This window comes from Bufo bufo, chromosome 3 (genome assembly GCF_905171765.1).
Source record: "Bufo bufo chromosome 3, aBufBuf1.1, whole genome shotgun sequence".
NCBI classification, from domain to species: domain Eukaryota; kingdom Metazoa; phylum Chordata; class Amphibia; order Anura; family Bufonidae; genus Bufo; species Bufo bufo.
Window position 1 is genome coordinate 631,429,828 of NC_053391.1, and position 27,696 is coordinate 631,457,523.

Genomic DNA, 27,696 nt, shown 5'->3' on the forward strand with positions numbered 1-27,696 from the left:
CCAGCATGGAGGGCAGAGTGCTGGATGCAGTGTGCAATCACATTTGCATTTTCCGTTTGTATATGTATTTTCGTCATAGTGATCTGCACCTGCAGGCAGGTTGTGCTGACTAAACCACCCACTTTTTTTCTTTGTAGTATATATTGGAGGCGTGGCGATCTCCTTGGAGTCATTGCACACCTGACCAGTCAATCTGTCCTGGAGGCTGGTTTTAAAGTCAGTATAAAACTGAGTCTGCTTGTATAGAACCTACCATTAGCCATCTGGCTCCAGGAGAAGTATATGGTGGGTTCAGCATGCATGTTGGTACTTGCATCCCTGGATCCGATGAAAGCTGTAATGGCACCGGACGGGGTTACAAGCAAAGTGTACTTGGCTTGCATGCTGACCTGCATTCCCTGGATTTTATGTGGCTGTCATGGCCCATGAACAGGTAGGAACAAGAGTTAGGGACCACTCAATTGAGACGACCTTGACGCGGTGAGTGGCTTACTATGCTTTGGCCAAAATATAAACCAATGTCTCATCCAGCATGGAGGGCAGAGTGCTGGATGCAGTGTGCGATCACATTTGCATTTTCCTTTCTGAATTATGCCTATTCCAGGCACAACTCTGATAAGGGCATGTATGGTAGAAGAATTTCTCTCCAGTTGCTGCACCTTAGCCTAAAAGTGGTTGGTGGGTACCTCAGCTGCCAATGAAAGTGATAACAAAAAAATGGGCAAATGCATGGGTGATATTGGCAAAAGTAAATCCATGGATTCCAGGATAAATGGATTGAATATTTACCAGCAACATGTTTCGATAATGGTCCGGTATCTTCATCAGGTCATCATTATGGACTGATGATGATACCAGCCAGAATCAAAATGCATTGCAAATAAAGATTCCATCTATTTAGCCTGGATTTCCTTCTGCCAGCAGTGCCCATGCATTTGCCCATTTTTTCTCCATCATTACACAGTGGATGGAACATTCACCTCTGTCCACTGATTGGTGGGGGTGCGGGAAGTCAGATCCCCAACAATCTGATATTGATGACCTGTCCTGAAAGCTCTTTTAAAGGGAACCTGTCATCAACTTTATGCTGCCCATACTAACAGCAGCATAAAGTAGAGACAGGTGAGTTGATTTCAGCAGTCTGTCATTTATAAGTTAAAGGGATTCTGTCATCAAATTTAACCCCTCTAACCTAAACATATGCTCATGTCCAGACTAATAAGAAGAATCCTAAGCTGGCCTTATTAAACCTCACTGTGGCTCTATTTGCCCAAAAAACAGGTTTTTATAACCTGTCAATCACTTACTTAAGGTGCCCAAAGGGGAGGTCCGTTAATACAGGGTGCCCGGCCGCACCCCTCGCCATCCAGTGCCCAGCGCCGCCTTCCCTGTCTTCAGCGCCGCCTTCTACAGCTCAGCGCCGCCTCCGCAATCCTCCCCGTCCCTCTGCCAGATCCCGCGCACTAGGCTCAGCCTGATGCACCCGTGCGGACTCCTGGCAGCGGCTTCGTTGAGCGAAGTGCGCATGAGCCGGCAGAGATGTGCACTTCGCTCAACGAAGCCGCTGCCAGGAGTCCGCACGGGCGCATCAGGCTGAACCTAGTGCGCAGGCGCGGGATCTGGCAGAGGGATGGGGAGGATTGCGGAGGCGGCGCTTAGCTGTAGAAGGCGGCGCTGAAGACAGGGAAGGCGGTGCTGAAGACAGAGAAGGCAGCGCTGGGCACTGGACGGCGACGGGTGCAGCCGGGCAACCTGTATTAAGGCACCTCCATTCTGTAGTGGATGAAGCTGGTAATCTCAACAGAGCGCATCACAACCAGGGAGAAAGAAAGCTCACCTTCTCCCTGGCTGTGACGCTCTCCGCTGCGATAGGGCAGCTCACAGCCAGGGAGAAGGAGACGCCCTTTGAGAAACACGGCCGTCTCCTCCTCCCTGTACTAATGCTATTAATTAGCATACAGGGCGGCAAAAGAGAACGGGGGTACAGAGGGGCAAGAGAGCAGATCTACTGATCATACCCTACACTGCCAGGTACTAATATTGTAATGTCAGGACCTGTAAATGGTCCTCTTTGATTTCCATATTTTTCTAGTCTCCACAGTTTATCCCTGCAGGTCCTGGATTTCATCATAGGGGACATCTATAACCACTGAGATGGTCTATTTGCATGTCTATTCCTAAAATTGATCAATATATTATCTCCATTTTCTATATAAAGTAACCCTATAAAGCATTATTTCATAAAAGTAGTGTTATCAGATACTGAGTGCTTACATTTAATTCCTGCAGAATCAAGAAGACTGGACGTGTTTATTCGGCACTGGATGTGGCCCGAGATCATGTTCCAGATAATAATTTCTCCATCATAACTTGAACTGGCAAGGAGATTAGGAGGATTTTGAGCTATACACAGAATGTCTTCTCGGTGACCTCGGATCTGCAGAAGAAAAAGGTACATTGAGCTCTGATGCTACATCCTATCATCTTCGAAACAAGAGTTGTGCACTGTGAAAAAAAAAATCACAATCAATTGTTCCTCAACTCATATGACCCTTTTATTTTTGCTTATACTGAAACTAGCTCGGTAAGCACATCTCAAAGAAAAATGCAGGACTAGACTGCAAAATAATCTTTTTATTCTTCAGCTACAATAACTTTGAAGACCTTTATGACATGAGCTATACAAACACTGATGTTATACATCACAGCAAGTGGGGTTCATTATTTCCTTGCAATGCCATACCTAGCCACATGGTGTGCTGTTTTGGGGAAACATGTTTATGATCAACTCAAAAACGGAGCGCCTACATTAATAAATGTGTAATACAATTGCTGATGGCCACCTAGGTGTAGGATTTAATGCAATCATTTATTTATTTATTTCATTTTGTAAAATATATTAAATAAATTCTAATAGCTAAAATTAGATACTACTATATTATGATATTATTATGTTATTATATTATAATATCTAAAACACAATGCTCATCTGCACGAGAGCACCTGAAATCAGTGTCGGACTGGGAGTTCATTGGGCCCACCAGATACAATTATTCTTGGAGACCAACCTCTATATAATCAATAAAGCCTCAGGTACTCTGGTGGGCCACTCCGACCCTGACCCTCACTGGAATGTTGTAATTCATCCAGGTCATGGAATAATGTATATACCAAGTCGCTACAATGTGGTTTGTGGACCTCTTTTATACAGTTCCCGACAACTCAACTCTCAGTAAAAGATTTCTGGCATGGTCTTAGAATGAAAAACATCTGTATTCCCATTTGCCCAGTCATCTCTTTTGTGTATTCCCAGTCTGACTACAGAGATTGTATGTAACTACCAGTGAAAAAGGCTTTGTAAAAAGATATCAACTTATTCCCCATGCAGAGTACTCCACCCTCTGTCCCCTTATTCAAGGTGTCCCTGTGTATTTAAGATGTCCTCTCAATGTAGAGGGTGCCTGAACTTTAGGTACCCTGGTGACCAGCAAAGGTGTTTGATAATCTAGTGCTATTGCAGTTTACCTGTATTTATCCTGCATTATTTCCTGCCATACTCCAAGTTCTGTTTCCACCCTGCCTTAGGGTGGAAACAATTGCTCCACTCACCGATCCGTAACAATAAGCATCTGATCTGTAGGGGTCGAAAGGCTAGCACCTCCAATGATCACAAGCAGGGGGGTCCCAAGTCCACCGGTTAAATGAAGGGGTGGTTGAGCATGTGCGCCACATTCTCAACTGCCACTGCTCATTTGGAGGGCTTGGGAACCCTATTGTCATGAAAGGTGGGGGTCCCAGGGGTACAAACCCTTTAAAGAAGTAGAGAACAGTACAAGGCCATGATAGAGAGCGGAATATAAATTGGCACATATGTATACACACGACTTTGCCAAATTGTCTGGCATAAAATTATTGGTAATTCTGTGCTGTAGACACAATTGTATGCAACATATTTGTTGGTAACTTGACACTGCTATTTGACCTGCACTTCTTTTATATCTGTAAGGAACAGCTACAGGGTGGCATCACTGTGAAGGAACTGTGGTGGTACATGGGCTCATTGCAATTTGTCAGATCTGCTTTAGTGCCTCTCTCAAGCTCTTCCAGTATAAGAACTGACTTGTTGCAATGAGTGAATAAATTGATAATTTATCCTCTACCTTCTCTCTTTTAGCTTTGAATTTAGGATCTTGGACTTGGTCTCCTAGGGGTGTGCACCAACAACCTACTCACTCCATACCACTGTCCTGCTGTTTTCATTTTGGGAGAATTTTATAACTGTCTTGGTGATAACTAAGGGCTGACCGTAAATCTGTAAGACATTATTGTTGCTCCGAGAAAAGCAGTCAGCTATTAACGTTTCATTGACCATGGGTTCGAATCTGGATCAGATATGCTAGCTGTTCGAACCCGGAGAACCACTGCTGTACACAGATTGCAAAAGGACACTGTCTCCTCGTGTCGCCTAGCAGAATTACAGTAGTTCCTCAAGATACAATATTAATTGGTTCCAGGATGACCATTGTATGTTGAAACCATTGTAAGTTGAGTAATTGGTTCCAAAGCCCCAAAATGTCATCCAAGATAAGAGAAAATGAAAATGTAAGAAAAATAAGCAGATAACTAAGATAGATAAAACAAGTCCTTACATATAACAGTCAGGAATAGCTGCTAACTAGCAACTAATAGAGCTATTTACCAGAGAAGTGGCCTTGATTGGTTGGATTTGAGTCTGAGACATTGTATGTTGAGTCTGGTTTCAAGTTACGATGGGTCAGAAAAGATCATTGTATGTTGAAAATATTGTATCCTGAGGCCATTGTATCCTGAGGGATCACTGTACAGTCAGGGTCATTGTATGTGGTACAATCTTCAATGTGGCTGTGCAAGGAAGTAAAGAGGATCAGTAAATTTATTTTAGGTGTTTGATCTGGGACCTGAATTTATTTTAAGGGTCTAGTCTGGGGTCTGAATTAATTTTAGTGCTCTGGGGTTTAATTAATTTTTGCGGACTGGTCTGGGGTTTACTTAATTTTAGGGGCTGGTCTGGGGTGTGAAACTAGCTACCCTTGATATATATATCAAGTCAACGTTAAAAATCTAAGTCAACTGGATTTGTTTTAGAAATCTTGATGATATTTTACCATTTATTCAAGTGGTTTTCTCAATAGTAGGAAAGGTTTCCCCAACATTCATACCATGATGACAAATCTTTCACACCTTAGTAAGGCCTCTTTCACACATCCGTGTCAGTGATGGAATCTATGACAAGATGGTCAGTGGTTCATTCATGAAAATGTCCATGAAGAATCCTCGTTTGGTCCGTGTATCCGTTTTTCAACCTCTGTGTGCCATCCATACTTCACGGACACTGCTAGGCTGAAAATTAGTTTCAAGGGCATCTCTTACCATTGGTACAAAACCATGGACCAAACTGGTCCTGGGTCCTCTTTACTTCCTGGCATAGCCACATTCAAGACTGTACCACCAGCCTGCATCAGGACCTTGCATGTGCCCCACATAAAATGTCTGGTGTAGCAGACCCTGACTGTAGTTCTGCTAGGTGACACTAGGAGACAGTATCCTTTTGCAATCTTTTCTCCGGGTTTGATGGCATCCATGTTGTGTCCTTGGTTTTCACAGACCCATAGACTATAATGTGCGTGAGGGATCAGTTATCGCAAACAAAAATGTGCCATGCTTCAGTGTTTTCCCATGGTTTGTGGAAAACCACTGATGTGTGAATACACGCGTTAAAGTCAATGGATGCGTGAGCCGTCCGTTGAGAACATGGACAGCAGACATCCATGAATCAATGATGTTAAAGAGGCCTAGTGATTTATGACCCAAGTGAATAGATGTACAGTAAATAAATGTAGCATATTGAGTAGTGATGGACGATAGCAAAGATTTTATCCGTGTTTGCCACTATGTTTACCACTGGGACAAAATTCTAATATACTTTTTTTTACCCCCTTGAGACACTTAAGGGCTGTTTCACACGAGCGGATGCCGTGCGTGACATCCGCTCCGTGAATGACAGCCAAGACCCGATGCAGACTGCAGAGGCACGGAGCATTAACATGACTGATAATGCTCCGTGCCTCTCTGTGACCTCTCACAGTGACAACTTTATCTCATTGTGATTTCGTAGTAAAGAGGTCACAGAGAGGCCCGGAGCATTATCCATCATGTTACTGCTCCGTGCTTCTGCTGTCCGCATCGGGCTTGGCTGTCATTCACGGAGCGGATGTCACGCACGGCATCCGCTCGTGTGAAACAGCCCTAAATGTGATTTTTTTTTTAATGCTAAATTAACATCACATTTTGATGTCCTGTTGAAAAGCTGCATTTCTTATGTGTCAGTAGTTTGACCAGACCTTCCTTCTACAATATATGTCAACCAATTCTCAGCTTTTTTTTTTCATCTTACCAAATCATCCTGCCAGCCTGGCTGTGGCTCTTGGAAGTGATGAAGATCATCATCAGAATCCTGTGAAACAAGAAGGAGATCAGTTTCTGGAGGACACAGGACACATACACGTTAGGCTACGTTCAACCTTGGTGCTCGTCTCATTTTTCAGTTTGATAAGAATTTAACTCAGAGATCAGAGTTCCACCTGAGCCCTCAGCTCAAAGGACTAAGGCCTCTTTCACACGAGCGTGTCCGGATAAGGTCCGGATGCGTTGCAGCAAACCCGCGTGAGTAGGTACCCAATTGCAGTCAGTTTTGACTGCGATTGTGTTCCGTTGTTCAGTTTTTATCGCGCGGGTGCAATGCATTTTGCACGCGCGTGATAAAAAACTGAATGTGGTACCCAGACCCGAACTTCTTCACAGCAGAAGTTCAGGTTTGGGTTCAAGGTTGTATTATTTTCCCTTATAACATGGTTATAAGGGAAAATAATAGCATTCTGAATACAGAATGCATAGTACAATAGGGCTGGAGGGGTTAAAAAAAAGAAAAAATAATTTAACTCACCTTAATCCACTTGTTTGCGCAGCAGGCATCTCTTCTGTCTTGTTCTGTGAGGAATAGGACCTTTGATGACGTCACTACGCTCATCGCATGGTCCATCACCATGGTAAAAGATCATGTGACGGACCATGTTATGAACGCAGTGACGTCATCAAAGGTCCTATTCCTCACAGAACAAGACAGAAGAGATGCCTGCTGCGCAAACAAGTGGATTAAGGTGAGTTAAATTATTTTTAACAATTTTTTAACCCCTCCAGCCCTATTGTACTATGCATTCTGTATTCAGAATGCTATTATTTTCCCTTATAACCACGTTATAAGGGAAAATAATAAAGATTGGGTCCCCATCCCGATTGTCTCCTAGCAACCATGCGAGAAAATCGCACCGCATCCGCACTTGCTTGCGGATGCTTGCGATTTTCACGCAGCCCCATTCACTTCTATGGGGCCTGCGTTCCGTGAAAAACGCACAAAATAGAGCATGCTGCGATTTTCACGAAACGCACAAGTGATGTGTGAAAATCACCGCTCATGTGCACAGCCCCATAGAAATGAATGGGGTCGGATTCAGTGCGAGTGCAATGCGTTCACCTCACGCATTGCACCCGCGCGGAAAACTCGCTCGTGTGAAAGGGGCCTAAGGCCCCTTTCACACGAGCGAGTTTTCCATTGCGTAAAAAACGCAGCATGTTCTATATTCTGCGTTTTTCACACAGCCCTGGCCCCATAGAAGTGAATGGGGCTTCAGTGAAAAACGCATTGCATCTGCAAGCAAGTGCGGATGCAATGCGTTTTTCACTGAAGGTTGCTAAGAGATGTTGTTTGTAAACCTTCAGTTTTTTATCACGCGCGTGAAAAACACATCAAAACACATTGCACCCGCGCGGAAAAAACTGAACAACTGAACGCAATCGAAGACAAAACTGACTAAACTTGCTTGCAAAATGGTGCAATTTTCACTGAACGCACCCGGACCTAATCCGTCACGCTCGTGTGAAAGGGGATCGCTAATGTCATCGCTCCTAAATATCCCATCAGGTAAATGTAGAGCGGAATACTTACAATATACATATTAATTCTTCTGTCCCATCCAACAGCAATAATATATCTGAAATAACAAAAAAATGCTGCATGTTATCAAAATGACAAAGTATTCATACAGAACAATCTAAACTTGCATATCAGATGAATGGCACTTTCAATATAAGGCTCATATGTTTCAGGCTCAGCAGCTTATGGAAGATGAATACAGAAAGTGAATTTATAACTCCCGTGCCCCCAGCTACCATGTACCATACGTAATACTTATGTCTTCTTAGGTGGCAGTGGAGCCTATAGGCCCCTTTAAGTAAGCACAGGTATTAATGCTACTTCTGCACCCCCAAAAGCTACACCCCTGGAGGAGCAATTTGGGAAACCTCAGACACCATTCCCAGTATTAAAGTATGTATTTAACAGTAGGGCTGGAGGGAAGGGGTTAAGTTAAAAAATTGCCATGGGGGGGGGGCAGCGTTTAATTTTTCACCTCAGGCAGCAGAAAGGGCAGTTGCACCCCTGGTGATGTCACCATATGAAAATAATGTATTCACTATAATAAGTGATGTCACAGAACAGGGATATCACAGCAAAATAATAAGCGATAATGAGAATAAGGCACACAGTCACAGCACAGAGGTAAGATACCTGTGCAGCCATTATGATCACACTCCTGAAGGTAATGTTGTAGAATAATGTAAAGAAATGGTATCTTACTTGTTCCTGTTCATTTCCACATATGTGCAGTCACAGATTTCATCAACCTTGTTTGCTGTGAATGGAAAGAATAATAAACCTTACTATTTAGTGTTAGGCCCCTTGCAGACGAGCGTTCCTCCCGCAGCGAGTCCGCAACGCAGCTCCCGGCCTGACCTCCCAGCGCTGCCGGGGGTCACATAGCATTATATTGATTTATGATGCTATGTAACCCCTACAGTTCTGGAATGTATTGGATAACACTGGCATAATGCTGCCAGTGTTATCAAATACATTCCAGAACTATAATGGTTACATAGCATCATAAATCGATATAATGCAATGTGACTCTCGGCAGCGCTGGGAGGTCAGGCCGGGAGCTGCGTTGCGGACTCGCTGCGGGAGGAACGCTCGTCTGCAAGGGGCCTTAGACTTCTGAGAAAACAAGCAATTCATCCAAGGAAAGGATGTGGCTTATGGGAGGTAACTGCTCAAAATCCTGGGTGTCAGACCCCCGCCGATCAGCTGTTTGAAGATAAAGCTTTGCTCGTGCGAGCGCTGCCTTCCCTTCATTGTTTACCTGCTTGCCGTTGACATTGCAGCAGTGAGTAGGTGTAGTTACACCTAAGCTATCCCATTCACCTATATGGCACTGCTCCTTCCTATACAAGTGTATAAGCAGGAGCAGTCTTATTGAAGTGAATGGGACGGCTTGTAATTACACCTGCTCGCACGCTGCGGTTGCGACGGCAAGCAGGTAAAAAATGAAGGGAAGACAGCGCTGGCATGACGTGGTTTCGGACCCCCGCCGATCTGATATTGATGACCTATCCTGAGAATAGGTCATCAATATTAAAATCCCAGAAAACCCCTTTAAGGAGACCAGCTGTGTATGGAGACTTAGTGGCAATGCTCCATGAGAAAATAATAGGCAAATAGGTCCCAGAGAAGTGCCACCTCCTGGAAGTGGCTCCCTATGAGTTAATGTTCAATCTGTTGACAAGCCTTGGAACATGACAAGGGAAAATAGCTAACCCAATATTCTGAGATTATAAGCTTGTTCACCCAAGTGCAAACAAAGTTCAGCGCGCCACACAAAAAAGTGCACAAGGATGGGATCTATTGCAAGCCCTCTGTAAGAGAAGAGCCCGAATAAACAAAACCCTGCTCCTCCGAACCAGAAGGCCCCGTGAGGGTCAGAGACAGGTAGCCATCCTCAGCTGAAGCCTAGGAAGAGCCGATCATGCCCCAGCTTCCACCTGGCCTGCTACCCCAGGTGTTAGTCAGGAGCATCAGTTGAAGTCTGGCTCCTCCAGAAAGGGGAACCAAGAAGTTGCATGGGGGTGAGGAAACTGTTCTCCTTAAAGGGGTTTTTTCATCTAGGAGTTTGATGGCAAGTATCGGAGAGCATATCGCAATATCGCATATGTGCAGCGCTCTCCATTAATTTCTATGGGACTGCTGAAAATAGATGCTGGCTTGGCTAGTTTCCCTTGTCATGTTCCAAGGTTTGCTGAAAAGTCAAACCTGCACCTATCTGACTTTGACGCCATATCCTAGCAATATACCCCTTTAAGGAGAACAGTTGTGCATGGAGACTTGGTGACAATGCTCCATGAGAAACTAAGATGCAAAGAGGCATCTCCCCAACAAAGAGTACCATCTCCTAGTGCCACCTATTGGAAGATTGGAAGTGGCTCCTTAAAGATGAGGGACAAGTATCCTATAACAGCTGTCTACTGACTAATATGTGGCTTGTATATAGCGAAGAAGGACCGGCACTCACTTTTTTGATGATATGAAAAGACGTTTATTTAAAGCCTTTTTTAAACTTCAATATGTCACTTGGGTATTTTCCCTTGTCATGTTCCAAGGTTTGCTGAAAAGTCCAACATTATCTCACAGGGAGCCACTTCCAACATGAGATGGTGCACTTACTCCGGAGGATGCCTTTTTGCAGGTAAAGTCAGTACAGAGATCTCTCCCATGATATCTAGGACTGTGACGAGGGGACATCCTCTGCGTCTGGAGGAAAGAAGGTTTGTACACAAACAGAGAAGAGGATTCTTTACAGTAAGAGCAGTGAGACTATGGAACTCTCTGCCTGAGGAGGTGGTGATGGTGAGTTCACTACAAGAGTTCAAGAGGGGCCTGGATGTATTTCTGGAGTGTAACAATATTGCAGGGGATAGTTACTAGAGAGGGGTCGTTGATCCAGGGAGTTATTCTGATTGCCTGATTGGAGTCGGGAAGGAATTTTTTATTCCCCTAAAGTGAGGAAAATTGGCTTCTACCTCAGTTTTTTTTTTTGCCTTCCTTTGGATCAACTTGCAGGATAACGGGCTGAACTGGGTGGACAGTCTTTTTCAGCCTTATAAACTATGTTATGTAAAGTACTAGACTGATGCTAACATTATATGCTACTGTATGACACAAGGTGCTCTGTGAGCTACATTAAAGGGTAACTGTCATTTTTTTTTTTATTTGCTAGTTTATTAGAGCTAGGCATGTATACCTGAGTTAGTCTGTCAATGATTGTCAAAAGATCTGTAATTACCTTATAATAACAGCTTTCATTAATGTCCTCTGTCCCTTTCCACTGCTCCCTTAAAAGACCGTTGCTAGGGCTTGTCTGTCTTCCTTTTAGTATAAGCAGAAGACGGAGGGGCGGTCCTTCATACTGCATGCCTGCATTAGGCTTCAGAGTGAGGAGGCGTGTCTCTCAGTAATCCAATCTGATTGGATGGCAGGGAGCTGCTGGCTACAGCAAGTGTGTATGTGAAGTGAGGGAAAGCAGTTTTGGCCTCAGAGAACTGGCAGAGGAGCCATCTTGAGAAGGTCCTCATATTGTAAATGTTTAAATAGCCGTAATTAAAGGGAACCTGTCACCAGTTTTATGGTGTCCTAACTAAGGGCAACATAAATAAGTGACTGATTCTCTTAGCACAATGCTGGGTCACTTTCTTTAATTGACCCAGTCAATCTGCCAACATCTTTTATTGAAAAGCTCCAGCTGATAATGATGAGTCCTGAATATTCATGAGCTTCTGACTCTCCCCGCCCACTTGCTGCTGAATGACAGTTTGTTTCCATAGGAACCAGCAGCAGGTGGGCAGGGGAGTGGCTATAGCTCTGAATTAAATATACGCTGGACTCAATGACATCACGCTGGACTCCAATCAGCTCATTAGCATGCGGCATCTTTGTGTGTATATTATGAGGTAACCATCTGTCACACCAGTAAGTGAATACATCTAAGGCCCTTTTTAGTAGTTAATGATTGTATATAATTAGTTAGATTATAATCGAATATCCACATGACAGGTTCCCTTTAAGGGAAAAACTCAAGGAAAACAGTGGTATGTGAAGAAACTAAAGATTGCTTTATGAATTGCTAAAATAGATTTTTTTGATGAAAACATGACAGTTAGGCTTATTGCACACTAACGTGTGTGCTCCGTGGCCGTATTGCGGACCGCATTTGTGGATCCGCAATACACAGGCACCGTTCCGTGTGCATTCCGCATCACAGATGCTGACCCATTCACTTCAATGGGTCCGCAAATCCAGAGATGCGGAAGGGTGCGGAACGGAACCCTACGGAAGCACTACATGTGCACGTACATGTCCTATCTTTTTGCGGAATGGCCGGATCATGGACCCATTAAAGTGAATGGGTCGACGATCCGCTGCGGCTGCCCCACGGTCGGTGTTCGTGCATTGCGGCCCGCAGTTTGCGGGCCCCAGCACGGCCACGGGGTGCACACGTTCGTGTGTAAGAGGCCTTATCCTTTAACTAGCAGCAGCACCATTCTCTGCTGGGTTCGTTACAATGTATCAGTCTGGAGTCCAGGCTGTTTAGTTCACAGAACATATACAGTAATTGTATCCACTTGTCAGCTGAGAGCAGGACTAACTACATAGAATGTGTCGGCAGATAAGAACCATTTGGCCCATCTAGTCTGCCCAATAATCCACTATAATCCACTATATGGAGTTTACAGTCTCTGAAAGTAAGCAAGAATGTTCTAATGTAGTGACAGCAAACAAATACTATATCTTGAAAATTCTAAAGAATTAAAATACAATTCCTGAATTTACTAAGATCGCCATTTTATACATAGATCTTAGTCCAAGCTACACTTGAGTAATGCTTCTTTTACACGGACTGATCAGGCCTATTTCCTGCTCATTTCCAATAATTAGCCTGTGTAAAAGGTTCCAGGCTGAACGAGCAAATGACCGTAGGCTAGCACCTACAATTATTAATAGCCCACATTTATCATTGGATTAAACTAGTTTTGGGGCGTGAAAAAGTCGGAAACGTCGTTTCTGCAACTTTTTCAATGGCAATTGTTCCCAAATTTTTGCACAAGTGCCGTTACTCTGATGGATTTGCCTCCTTCCTGAAATGGGGGCATGACAAGGGAGGGAAGGTGGTGGGGTTGGTGGCCCTGGCCCATTTATCATCTTCTACAACAGTCTTCTGGCATAGAAGAACACTGAAATCTACACCAGACTGGGGCTGGTGTACATTTCAGTTCAGGCACATAGATCGCTGGATGTTGCACCTTATTTATGACATCATGCTCTCTTAATTTGCACCACTGTAGTACTTGGCTCTGCTGGGGCAGTATTCTGTGTTGCACTGTAGTACTTGGCTCTGCTGGGGCAGTATTCTGTGTTGCACTGTAGTACATGGTTCTGCTGGGGCAGTATCCTGTGTTGCACTGTAGTACATGGTTCTGCTGGGGCAGTATCCTGTGTTGCACTGTAGTACATGGTTCTGCTGGGGCAGTATCCTGTGTTGCACTGTAGTACATGGTTCTGCTGGGGCAGTATCCTGTGTTGCACTGTAGTACATGGTTCTGCTGGGGCAGTATCCTGTGTTGCACTGTAGTACATGGTTCTGCTGGGGCAGTATCCTGTGTTGCACTGTAGTACATGGTTCTGCTGGGGCAGTATCCTGTGTTGCACTGTAGTACATGGTTCTGCTGGGGCAGTATCCTGTGTTGCACTGTAGTACATGGTTCTGCTGGGGCAGTATCCTGTGTTGCACTGTAGTACATAGTTCTGCTGGGGCAGTATCCTGTGTTGCACTGTAGTACATGGTTCTGCTGGGGCAGTATCCTGTGTTGCACTGTAGTACATGGTTCTGCTGGGGCAGTATCCTGTGTTGCACTGTAGTACATGGTTCTGCTGGGGCAGTATCCTGTGTTGCACTGTAGTACATGGTTCTGCTGGGGCAGTATTCTGTGTTGCACTGTAGTACATGGTTCTGCTGGGGCAGTATCCTGTGTTGCACTGTAGTACATGGTTCTGCTGGGTCAGTATTCTGTGTTGCACTGTAGTACTTAGTTCAGCTGGGGCAGTATCCTGTGTTGCACTGTAGTACATAGTTCTGCTGGGGCAGTATCCTGTGTTGCACTGTAGTACATGGTTCTGCTGGGGCAGTATCCTGTGTTGCACTGTAGTACATGGTTCTGCTGGGGCAGTATCCTGTGTTGCACTGTAGTACATGGTTCTGCTGGGGCAGTATCCTGTGTTGCACTGTAGTACATGGTTCTGCTGGGGCAGTATTCTGTGTTGCACTGTAGTACATGGTTCTGCTGGGGCAGTATCCTGTGTTGCACTGTAGTACATGGTTCTGCTGGGTCAGTATTCTGTGTTCCACTGTAGTACTTAGTTCAGCTGGGGCAGTATTCTGTGCTGCACTGTTGTATTTGGTTCTGCTGGGGTGGTATTTTGCCCTGCATTACAGTTTTGTTGTCCCTGCCTACTTGTGTTCTTCTACACGTCTACAACATGAGGCCACTTATATTTTTTTCCAGGGCCACCTTAAAGGGAACCTGTCACCAGTTTTATGGTGTCCTAACTAAGGGCAACATAAATAAGTGACTGATTCTCTTAGCACAATGCTGGGTCACTTTCTTTAATTGACCCAGTCAATCTGCCAACATCTTGTATTGAAAAGCTCCAGCTGATAATGATGAGTCATGAATATTCATGAGCTCCTGACTCTCCCCGCCCACCTGCTGCTGAGTGACAGTTATTTTCCATATGAATCAGCAGCAGGTGGGCAGGGGAGTGGCTATAGCTCTGAATTAAATATACGCTGGACTCAATGACATCACGCTGGACTCCAATCAGCTCATTAGCATACGGCATCTTTGTGTGTATATTATGAGGTAACCATCTGTCACACCAGTAAGTGAATACATCTAAGGCACTTTTTAGTAGTTAATGATTGTATAAAATTAGTTAGATTATAATCAAATATCCACATGACAGGTTCCCTTTAAGTGTCTGCCCTTGGTCCTAATACAGGTCATACACAGGGTTAGGGTGTGCTCAAGGACCCTCAGGCTGGATTCAGACACAACGTTTAGGTCTGATGGCACAATTATATCATAATATTATCATCAATTTTTGCCCTTTTTTATTTTATTTTCACTCTGGATTTTAGTTTCTGCCATCCTGGGAATGTTTTCTTCAACATAACATCATGCTCTAGTTGAATACTGCTTTGGGCATTTTGCTCCCATAGACAACCATTTTCACAAAAACGCACGGTTTTCGGGAACATTTTATGGTGTGTTACTGTCTGCACTATTTAGTGTAAATGATTCCCACTTCAGTCATAACCTCAAGGTGTCTGCTACAGCGTTCTGTGTCTTTTGTACCAGTATCTTCAATTAGGATGCATTACTTGTTCAGAATAAAGGTCACCGGGGAATGTAAGACTATTCTTACGTTGAGGTTTCTCTGCCCCTCGTGTATTCCCGGATGATGGAGACGGGGCCTGGTAACTGAAGCATAAGGCGGGCAAGCTCTTCTGGGCTCATCTCAATACTAATTAGGTAGCACATAACATACCTCAATTGACTTAAGGGAAGACACTTTCATTAAGGATACTGAGAAATGAAGCCATTTACCTCTTTTCAGAGTATGCAGACACTGCCCATTATTGTAATTCCAGATTTTCAGACAGCCATCTCTTCCTCCGGTGATCAGTCTAGGGAACGGAGATATTCACATAATTTAGACTCGACAAAGTCTCTTCTGACAAACTGTGAACAACTTTGGCTTTGAATAGATTTTTGTTAACTTCTTCCATATTTATGAAGAGTTTAAAATATCTATGTATATCACATGGATTAAAGGGTTTTTTCAGGATTTTGATACTGATGGCCTATCCTCAGAAATGAATATCTGTTCTGGTGGTCGTCCAACTAGAGTTGCACCGGGTATCGAAGTATCCATACCCAAATCGATACTTTTAGACTCCGATCAATACAATACCGGGTCTTACTATTTAACGATACTAGGCTGTGCTGCTGCAGGGTCCCTTCCCCTACTCTTCATTGGTGGTGCAGTGGCAGTCCCGATCGGAGCCCCAGCAGTGTAATCGCGGGCTCCGATCGGTTACCATGGCAGCTAGGACGCTACTGAAGCCTTCCATGGTAAGCTAAGGGGGCTAATAGTTAGTAAATAAAAAGTAAAAAAAAAAAAAAAAGTAAAAAAAACACCAAAATTCAAAAAGTTTTAATCGCCCACTTTCCCAATTTACATATAAAATTTATAAACAGTAAGAAAATAAACATATTACATATCGCCATGCCCGAAAAAGTGCAAACTATTAAAATATAAAAAAATATTTCCTATGCGATGAACGGCGTAACAGAAAAAAAATCAAAACCGCCCGATTCGCAATTTTTTGGTCACCTTGTCCCCCCCAAAAAATAGGATAGGACTGTTCTATTATGGGCTGGACGGCTTTTTTGGCGTTTTATTTTTTTTGCTTGGTATCGAATGGTATCAAGTATCGCAATACTTTTTTCATAATATCAAAATCGAATCTAAATTTTGGTATTGTGACAACCCTAGGTCCAACTCCTGTCAGCCTCTCTGCTCAGCTGTTTGAAGAGGCTGAGGTACCCTAGTGAGCGTTGCGGCCTCTTACTAGGCTAGGGACGCCATGTTCACATGGCCTAGGCACAGCTTAGTCTCATTCAAGTAAATGGGCGCAGTGCATGGTAAGCTGTGTGGAGGCCACAACACTCATCGGAGCTCCGTGGCCTCTTCAAGTAGCTGATCGGCGGGGTGCCGGTAGTTAAACCCCCACCGACTAGATTTTGATGTCCTATCCTGAGGACAGGTCATGAAGATTCAACTCACTGTAAACCCTCTTTAAGCAGTAGTTGTACAGCTACATAGATTGAGCGTCAGCTGAATTGGGGTGTATTCACATTCAGCACTTTGTTGCAGAAATTCCTGCCACTGAAAATCTGTTCCATTCATCTGATTAGTGTTTTGTGGCCAACAGCTGGATTTCTGTCAGAATCATGCGAGTAAACCCACAGGCTATGTTCACACGTTCAGGATTTGATGAAGATTCCTCATGAAATCTGTTGACATGATGCATCCAATATCACATTGTATGCCCATTCCGCAGCTCCGCCAAAAAGATAAAACATGTCCTATACTTTGTCTGTTTTGAGGACAAGGATGGGACATTTCTAAAGGGGTTTGAAAAAAAATGGTAGCATGCACACGGCTGGGATCTAAGTTTTGCGGATCCGTGAATTCCAGACCACCAAATGGATACAGTCGTTTACATGAGGCCTTACATGCAACGGAAAAAATCCAAACAGAACATGCAGCATGGTCTAAATTCTGCAATGAAAAGCAGAATTTTGGAATGATTGAATGACAGTGGGGCTAACTCTTAACTGTTTATGTGCAGATTTCTGCCGCGGATCCTCTTGTAAGATACACACAGGCCCAAATTTACTAATCCTATAAATGGCTTAAATTTAGGGAGTAGTGCATCAAGTGCTCTGCACCAGAAATGAGAAGTAATTTTGCTTGTTTTGTCGGTGAAGTAGTCAATTACACCACATTTATGACTCATGTGCTCCATTTTAAGTGTGGTTTGTGCTATGCCCAGCAATTTACATTTGCTAAGGGGAGGCCAGATGTTTTGTGGGCAGAGCTACACTTTTAGCCAAATTTCATATGGACTTTTTGAAAAAAGTCGCAACAAAGTCAGAAATGTACTCTAGTCAGGCTTGGACTGGCCCACAGGGTTCTGGTGAATCCCCCAGTGGGCCCCTGAACAAGGTGGGCCCCTAGTCTCCCACCCACTGCACAAGTGGCACATAACACTGCACTACATACATATATTCAATGTACAGAACCTCCACCAGCCTATGTTCATATAAAAACTTTATAGATTATTATAGACACGATCAGAGCTGAGATGACTTCTAGGTACAGAGGAAAGCTGCTAGTGTCCTCCTTTCCCCAGGACCTACCTTCTCAAAGTTGCTGCAGGGACCCCCATATTCAATCATCTGGCAGCATCTTGCTGCTGTGTGAGCAGGTGGGCTACTTTTACACTCGCGTTTGGTGCGGCTCCGTCTTGTATCTGCAAAGGCGGATCCGCACGAATAATGCAAACGCTTGTATCCGTTAATAACGGATCCGTTTGCATTATTCATTCAAAAAAAAGTCTAAGCCAAAACGGATCCGTCCTGACTTACATTGAAAGTCAATGGGGGATGGATCCGTTTTCAATTGCACCATATTGTGTCAGTGAAAAACGGATCCGTCCCTATTGACTTACATTGTAAGTCTAGACGGATCAGTTAGGCTCCGCATAGCCAGACGGTCACCAAAACGCTGCAAGCTGCGTTTTAGTGATCGTCTAAAAAACACAACGGAGACCAAACGCAGCCAAATTGATGCATTCTGAACGGATCCTTATCCATTCAGAATGCATTGGGGCTGAACTGATCCGTTTTGGGCCGCTTGTGAGAGCCCTGAAACGGATCTCACAAGCGGACCAAGAAACGCCAGTGTGAAAGTAGCCTATAATATTTGAATGTATCCATACGGTGGGCCCCAAAATTAATTTTACTGGTGGGCCCTAGGCACCCCAGGCCGACACTCTAGTCCCCTTGTGGTCTACAAACTGATGGGAGACTTTGTAATAAATACAACCAGACATTTGTAATATAACTAGAGTTTAGACTGAAAAATCCATAGCTAGTTTGTCTGACAATTGTTAAAAATTTATGTGCAACATTTTGTAAATTTGTTGCAAAAAATAGCTTCAAACTAAGCAGATTCTCCAAAAAGAGTGTACAAACCCTAGCTGCACCAAACTGCACTTAAATTTAAAAAATGTGCGCAACTTTTTAGACATATTTTAGGCGCAGACACATTAGTAAATCTGGGCCATAGGATTTAATCCAAGATACGTGACTATACCGCTAAGCCTAATAAAATATATTCTGAGGTGCTTGAGGTTAACAACCAAGTTGATATTGCAAGGATACTCAGCACACTCACTGTGATTTAGATGAGATGTCATGCTATGTATTGCACCCAGTATAACCTGGTAAGGGATGGCACAGCCAGGGTTAACAATTCTGGCTCAGCCCTTGTAGGAAGTTAGATGTGGAATAGCTCCACCCCTAGCTCTAGTCAGTTTTAGAGAGCGTTTGGAAGGGAAAGGGAGCTGGACTTGTACTTCCACTTCATATACACTCATCTAAAGAATTATTAGGAACACCATACTAATATGGTGTTGGACCCCCTTTTGCCTTCAGAACTGCCTTAATTCTACGTGGCATTGATTCAACAAGGTGCTGATAGCATTCTTTAGAAATGTTGGCCCATTGATAGGATAGCATCTTGCAGTTGATGGAGATTTGAGGGATGCACATCCAGGGCACGAAGCTACCGTTCCACCACATCCCAAAGATGCTCTATTGGGTTGAGATCTGGTGACTGTGGGGGCCATTTTAGAACAGTGAACTCATTGTCATGTTCAAGAAACCAATTTGAAATGATTCGAGCTTTGTGACATGGTGCATTATCCTGCTGGAAGTAGCCATCAGAGGATGGATACATGTTCTCATTCTGTTTACGCCAAATTCGGACTCTATCATTTGAATGTCTCAACAGAAATCGAGACTCATCAGACCAGGCAACATTTTTCCAGTCTTCAACAGTCCAATTTTGGTGAGCTCGTGCAAATTGTAGCCTCTTTTTCCTATTTGTAGTGGAGATGAGTGGTACCCAGTGGGGTCTTCTGCTGTTGTAGCCCATCCGCCTCAAGGTTGTGCGTGTTGTGGCTTCACAAATGCTTTGCTGCATACCTCGGTTGTAACGAGTGGTTATTACAGTCAACGTCGCTCTTTTATCAGCTTGAATCAGTCGGCCCATTCTCCTCTGACCTCTAGCATCCACAAGGCATTTTTGCCCACAGTACTGCTGCATACTGGATGTTTTTTACCTTTTCACACCATTCTTTGTAAACCCTAGAAATGGTTGTGCGTGAAAATCCCAGTAACTGAGCAGATTGTGAAATACTCAGACCAGCCCGTCTGGTACCAACAACCATGCCATGCTCAAAATTGCTTAAATCACCTTTCTTTCCCATTCTGACATTCAGTTTAGAGTTCAGGAGATTGTCTTGACCAGGACCACACCCCTAAATGCATTGAAGCAACTGCCATGTGATTGGTTGACTAGATAATTGCATTGATGAGAAATAGAACAGGTGTTCCTAATAATTTTTTAGGTGAGTGTATAGTCCTGATGAAGGGGGCAATCCTGCCCCAGAAACGCATAGACTATTATAAAATAAAGATAATCCTTTATTGTATACATCGATCCTGAAGGTTTATTCATCCTGGCAGCGCCTTCCAAGATCCTGAACTACTCTCTTAAAGTTATCTACTTTGCCTTTGAGCAAACGCAAGAGGACCACGGCTGCAGCCTAGGACAACCGCCTGCTGGTCGGGATACGAAATAACCAACCAAGCGATCTACAGTTGTTGTGACTCCTCACAACATCTGGAAAGCACATCCTTACCTTTTACCCTAAACAACTGATACCGCACATGTGGCACCCTATTCTCCCTATTTTTATTTTCACACAATTAGACCTTAAGATAGAGACACTCACCGATACAGAAAGAGAGAACAAGTAAGACGAAGCAGACAACTAGAGAACCTAGAGTCTGCATGGTCAAGCATTGGAGTCAGTAAGGAAACCTGCTACCAAAAGCTGTTAACCCCTTAGTGACCACCCATACGTGTTTTTACGGCGGTCACTAAGGGGCCTTAGGCTGGGCCGCCGCGTTTTTACGGCGGCCCAGTTTAAGCGCCGCGCGGCTCCCCCGTGCAGCGGGGAGCGCGGACCTGGCTCTCACATGAGAGCCGGGTCCCTGCTCTAACAGCCCGGAACGGCAGGAGTGCCGATTCGGGCTGTTTAACCCTTTACATGCCGGGCGCAATGGCGCCCGCTGCATGTAAAGTGGTGACAGAGGGAGCGGACTCCCTCTGTCTCCCATCAGCACCCCAAAAATGCGATCGCGGGGTGCTGATGTGCTGGGAAGCTTACCTTGCTTCCGATGAGGGCCCGAGCCTGTCTTCAGTTACTTCCAGCAGGCTGTGCCTCTCTGGCGCAGCCTTCTGGTCAATGTTCGAATAGCATTGCTATTGAAATGCAATGCATTATAGAGATAATGCATTACATTTTAAAAGCAATCAAAATACTGTATATTATAGTCCCCTTGTGGGACTATTAAGTAGTAAAAAAAATAGAAAAAAAATACACATTTATTAAATAAAAAAAATTCCATAAAATAAAAAAATATGCCTTTTTTTCCATTGAAAATACGCTTTTCAATGAAAAAAATTGCAAAAAGAAAATATCCCCCATATGTTTGGTATTGCCGCGTCCGTAACGACCGGGACTACATAAATATTACATAAATTATCCCCTATGGTGAACGCCGTAAAAAATAAAAAATAAAAAAAGACAGAATTTCGGATTTATTCTTAGTTTCCACCGAAAAAAAACGTAATAAGAAGCGATCAAAAAGCGGCATTTACTCCAAAATCATACCCATGAAAAATACAAGTCGTCTTTCAAAAATCAAGCCCTCACACAATTCCATATAAAAAAAAAAAAAGTTATGGGTCTTGTGAAGTGGCAATGCAAAATAATTTTTGGGGTTAATAAAAGGTGTTTTATTGCAAAAAAAGTAGTAAAACGTAAACAAAATTATAAGTATTTAGTATCACTGTAATCGTACTGACCCAGAGAATAAAGATATTATGTTATTTGTACCGAAAAATGAACGCCAAAAAATGTATAATGTAAAAACGCAGTGACAGTATTGCTATTTTTCCCCATCTCCCTCCCAGAAAGAGTCAATAAAAGTTAATCAGAAAGTTATGTGTACCCCAAAATGGCGCCATTAAAAACTACAACTTGTCCCGTAAAAAACAAGCCCTCATAAAGCTATATAGATGAAAAAATAAAAAAGTTATAGCTCTTGGAACGAGACCATAAAAAAAGGAAGAAAAACGCTTTGTCATAAAGGCCCAAACAGGCTTGGTCACTAAGGGGTTAAGACTTTACTGCAGTGAGGGACATGGTTAAGCAACCCTTCACACCTGGATAGGAACTGGCTAACCGCATCACTAAAATGCTGTATCCCTCAGTGGACACTATAGCCACCATAGAAAGAGTACTATTGCCCGCCATAGATTCTACTTGAAGAGACAGATAAAGAGAGAAGAGGGCCATAACTCCCATACTTCAGTAAAGAGAGATGTTTATTCTACTACCTCTGACCTGGGTACTGACTCCTGCACTGTATGCCAGCCACTACATCTACAAGCCATCAACACACACTCACATCACATCACAGGCACCCCGATTACCATCAGGCAGAAGCCCCAACATCAGGGTATAGCCCGGTGGAAGGAAGGGTGCTCCCTCCTTTCACTGCACTGCTGTAGGGAGCAATTGTTTGACGAAAGCCACTGTGATTAACTGTAACAGCCAGAGCCACTACCATTCTCATCCTCCGCTCTAGCTCCTTCTTCGCTTGCTACATATACAGATGGCCAAAATACAGATTTCCCATAGTTCCCATAGAACCTTGTTGTGAACTGTGTTTGCTTCAGCAGAACTGAGGATGAGTTTAAATCCTGCAGCTCTAAGGCCTCTTTCACACGGGAGAGACTTCCGCACGGGTGCAATGTGTGAGGTGAACGCATTGCACCCGCACTGAATCCGGACCCATTCATTTCTATGGGGCTGTGCACATGAGCGGTGATTTTCACGCATCACTTGTGCGTTGCATGAAAATCGCAGCATGCTCCATTTTGTGCGTTTTTCACGCAACGCAGGCGCCACAGAAGTGAATGGGGCTGTGTGAAAATCTCTCGCATCCGCAGATGCGGTGCGATTTTCATGCTTGGTTGCTAGGAGATGATCGGGATGGGGACCCGATCATTATTATTTTCCCTTATAACATGGTTATAAGGGAAAATAATAGCATTCTTAATACAGAATGCTTCCTAAAATAGGGCTGGAGGGGTTAAAAAAAATAATTTAACTCACCTCATCCACTTGTTTACGCAGCCCGGCTTCTCTTTTGTCTTCTTTGCTGTGCAGGAAGAAAAGGACCCGTGGTGACGTCACTTCGCTCATCACATGGTCCGTCACATGATCCCTTACCATGGTGATGGATCATGTGATGGACCATGTGCTGAGCGCAGTGACATCACCACAGGTCCTTTTCCTCCTGTACAGCAAAGAAGAAGAAAGAAGAGAAGCCGAGCTGCGCGAACAAGTGGATTAAGGTGAGTTAAATTATTTTATTTTTTTAACCCCTTCAGCCCTATTGTACTAAGCATTCTGTATTAAGAATGCTATTATTTTCCCTTATAACCATTGTGATAGTCAGTTATTTAGCTCACCTTTCCAGAGGTGAAAAGGTAGTGGGATTAGTCAGATTATTTCGCCCAAGGAGAACTCAGGAGACAGAAGTGCATTTCAACTGGCGTCCTGCCAGCTTTATTTCACAGGTTGCATTAAAACACAAAACATAAACGGAACACCTAGCCTTGTCCAGGCTCTAACTAAACAATAGGTCCCTCTCTAGGACGTGGCTGAGCTATTCTCAGTCCACCCAAAATAAGCACGCTGTCTGTTGCAGTTTGCAGGCTCTGGACCTTCAGGGTCCCTCAGTGAGATGTGGCTTCTCTCACTCCCAGGAAGTTCTGAGCAAGTGTGTTGACAGCCCAGTTATCTAGCAACTCCCCAGGTGCAGCTCATCAGGACCCAGGCTTAGTTTTTTTTTTAACCCTTTCCTAAATAACTTTCTTCAGCATATGCTAAGAACCTGGGAGACACATATACACCCTCAATTACTTCACCCTGTGAGAAACCACACCATGTTATAAGGGAAAATAATAAAATCTACACAACACCTAACCCAAACCCGAACTTCTGTGAAGAAGTTCGGGTCTGGGTACCAAACATGCCGATTTTTCTCACGCGCGTGCAAAACGCATTAAAATGTTTTGCACTCGCGCGGAAAAATCGTGCGTGTTCCCGCGACGCACCGGCATCTTATCCGGCCCAAATCCATGATGCCCGTGTGAAAGAGGCCTAATACACACTAAAATGCAGATATACAGAATTACAGCTGATTTAAACGCAGCTTTATGTGGGGCTACATCAATCACATGCAATTTGTGGTAAATTCTTAGCAACATTACTCCATAACTTTCAGAGCTCTTTCAGACGGCTCACACTGCATGTGGTTCATTTGCTTGAATGAATGAGTCTTCCAGGAAGAACAGACAAATAACAAGCTGTGTGTCTCAAGGGATGGACAGACTCTCCGTGCGGAAGACACCCATTCAGCTGAGTGTTCAGTGTGGGTGCTGTTCGTTGTAAGCTCAGACAGCATCCGGGAGGGAAAACCTTATGAGAAATACACTATTTACTAAAATAGGCATATCAGAGCTGGAAGAATTTCTTTAAATGAAATCCTTAAAAAAAAAAGAAAACATACCGTCTTCCCATAGAATCAAATGTCATACATGTGATCCCAGAACTTCCATGTGCGTCATTGAATTCAAATACTTGCTTCCCAGTCTCAAAATCCCAAACTCTGACAGCCTGTAAGAAAAAAATAACTTAATAATAAAAAATGCACATTAAAAGTAAAGAAAATTGGATGAGAATACTTTATAGACAGAATATTCATTACATGAATTAAAGGGGTATTCCCATCTCAGACAATGGGGCACATCACTAGTATATGCCATCATTGCCTGATAGGTGAGGATCTCAGAGGTGGGACCCGCACCTATCTTGTAAACTAAGCTGGCAAAGTGAAGAAGGGCAAACAGCGCATGTGTGGCCACCTTCCATTCATTTCTATGGGGCCACCGAAAATAGCTGGTTCGGCTATTTCCATCGACCCCATTGAAGTGAATGGCGCATGCATGGTGTGTCCTCCTTTACTTTGCCGGATCAGTTTACAAGATAAACTTTAATATTCCATATAATGTATTGTAAAGCTAGAAAACAATTATTCATGCAACTGAAAAAAATACTATTCCACTATTGTTTTATAGGTTTTAATAATGAGGCCTAAGTACATTAGAAAGTTGCATCATACACTGATTAGTCAATGGGTGTAGCTATGGGGGGTGGGGGTGGATGGGGTCCAGAGATGGCAGTCATACTTAGAACAGGTCTGGGTCCTGAGGTGATCCAAATGCCCTCTGGTACACAAGTCAAATTATAAATGGCACAAGGCAGGTGTGGGGGGTTCCAGATTTTGCACTGGGGCCCAGGAGCAGAAAACCAAAAATTCCCTTTAACAAAGTTATTTCCCTGAAAATACTTTTATTATGTCTATCAGTTGGTAGTTGTCACGGACATTCCCGCGACAGGTGGCAGGAGATCGGTGAGACTGGCAACACGTGGTTTGATCTGACAAGTTCTCCCTGTGGATCAATAGGCCTCTGTGTTGTTTCTGGTAATGGCCACACCCCTTGCCTCAGGTGTTGCTAATGTGGTAATTTAACCTTCCTTATTTATTGTTGCTTGTCCCACAATGCTGTGCGGTTTATAGCTTCAGTTTCAGTTGTGGCGAGCTGGTGTGTGGATCTCGGCAGAGTTCCTGGTGCTTCCATAGCCCCTTTGAAGTTAAGTCTTTCTTTTCCCTTTTGTATTTTGTTTGGGTTCTGTGTGTTGCATTTCCCTATTGTTTGTATTAGGCCTGTAGGAGACTCCTGTTCGTCCTTCCTTTTGGAGGAACAGGTAGTCTCGTCCCTGCCATTAGTACCAGGATCCTATAGGGCTAGATAGGACTCTAGGTATTCCTGCGTATGAACACACCTACCTCAGGGTCATGGGTCTGTTCATACTGGTAGACAGTCAGGATTTTGGTTAGGGTTTTACTAGGAGGTGTCCATCTTCCTTCCCTAGTTCTCAGGTCTGATTCCCTGTTCCCCCCTTCCCTCTTATGCTCGGTGTGGTGTTTCCCTCCCACACTGAAGCGTGACAGTAGTTCTCTTACAGTACATTTATTTAAAGGGGTTTTCTGAGAGTTTGGATATCTGATTGGTGGCGGTCTGAAACCCGGCACGCCCACTCATCAGCTGTCTGTAGAGAGGGATGCACTGTGGTGAAAACCGTGGACTCTTCCTAGGTCTCACTGGAGCACCATAGCCTCTACAAACTGCTTATCACTGCCTGCTGTCGGATACTGATGTCATCCTTCCTGAGGATAGGTCATCAATATTCTACTCCCAGAAAACCCCGTTAGGAATAGAAGCTATGAGCACATTAATTTAACAGAATGCTAATAAATCATAAAACAAAGCACAAAGGATAGAGCTGGTATGATGCGGCCCAGGGAATCACTTACCGATCCCTCTGAGCAGGTGACAACTTGTCTGAAGGCTTTATTGTACCTGCAGCAGAGGACGGGTTCTTTATGGGAGCTGTCCAGGTGAGGCTGAGGCAAGGACCTTACAGAATAGAATATGTTAGTCATTCAGTGAATACATATATATGTAATGGGTTATATGTCTTTAACATGGTAAAAAAATATGCAGTTTATTTTACATACATGTGTGGTCCCTGAGCCTATGTTCTGATCTACCCATACATGCCAGCCCATCAGAGTTTACATATGCATTGTATGACATGTACCATGGTGCCCAACAGACCCGAGTGATTTACAATAGGGTCCGCCGGGTACTGCTGTGGTCTCTGATGTTTTGACTGTTTACATCACTATTCTTTCAGTGAACATGGGACCATAATAAAGTATGTTTTCTCCAGAGGACTGACAGAGGACAACCTGTGTCTAGTAACTGGAGAGAGAATCTGTGATCCATGCTTTGCCATTGTTATGGTTTGTTCAAAGATAAATTCAGCCATTTGGCTATATATTATAATGTATTATATTGTAATGTAATTTGTCACCAAAGGTACATAGATTTTATAGGGGTTGTCCTCTCTGAACTGTCCTCCCTTGTCAGTAAGATCTCTTGACAATGAGCAGATCAAATACTGCATAGTCGCCAACATTTCCAAGTTTGAAAGGTCTTCCCTAATTTTCAGAGACAGTCCCTGCAAATGTAGTCTGTCTTGAGCAGAAACGGGTGGGGCTTACATAAGCCACACCCATACAACGGCAGTCCGGGGGGGTTGGGGTGTTCCCAAGGTTTTTGCTTATGTTCCATGAATTTACCAACTACAGTGTTGGTAATTATGGTAGTGCCCCCCCCCTTCCCCCTTGTTGGGACCCTCAGTGATCAGTTGTAATTTAATTAAAGGAGATGTTCAGCTTCAGGGGACCTTTCTGCCAGGTCACTCATGTGGCAGGAGACATACTTACCTGAGTGTCCCCCGTTCATCATGTTACTCAGTGATGTGACACATGGGAGACACGTCACAACTGTGACCAATGACTGGCCACGTGACCAGGGTCAAACAGAATGGGACCATAGCGATGCAGCAGCAGTGGGGAACCAAAGGAGTCTGAACCCAGCAGCGGGGAGCAGATAAGCATACTCCCCTCCTGAGATCTGGCCACATGGAGGGGAGGTCTGGCAGAAAGGACCCCCAAAGATGAACAACC

General features: G+C 43.9%; 1 protein-coding gene across 1 annotated transcript in view; it reads right to left on the reverse strand.

Moving 5' to 3' along the window:
• The window catches only part of LOC120996311 (WD repeat-containing protein 49-like), a 193,320-nt gene that overhangs the window by 55,317 nt on the left and 110,307 nt on the right, over positions 1-27,696 (reverse strand). Inside the window, exons 16-22 of the mRNA XM_040426158.1 lie at positions 26,476-26,578; positions 24,607-24,713; positions 15,646-15,725; positions 8,732-8,786; positions 8,042-8,087; positions 6,434-6,493; positions 2,275-2,437 (exon numbers count right to left, since the gene is read on the reverse strand). Coding sequence (XP_040282092.1) covers positions 2,275-2,437; positions 6,434-6,493; positions 8,042-8,087; positions 8,732-8,786; positions 15,646-15,725; positions 24,607-24,713; positions 26,476-26,578 — 614 coding nt within the window. The remainder of the gene's footprint in view (positions 1-2,274; positions 2,438-6,433; positions 6,494-8,041; positions 8,088-8,731; positions 8,787-15,645; positions 15,726-24,606; positions 24,714-26,475; positions 26,579-27,696) is intronic.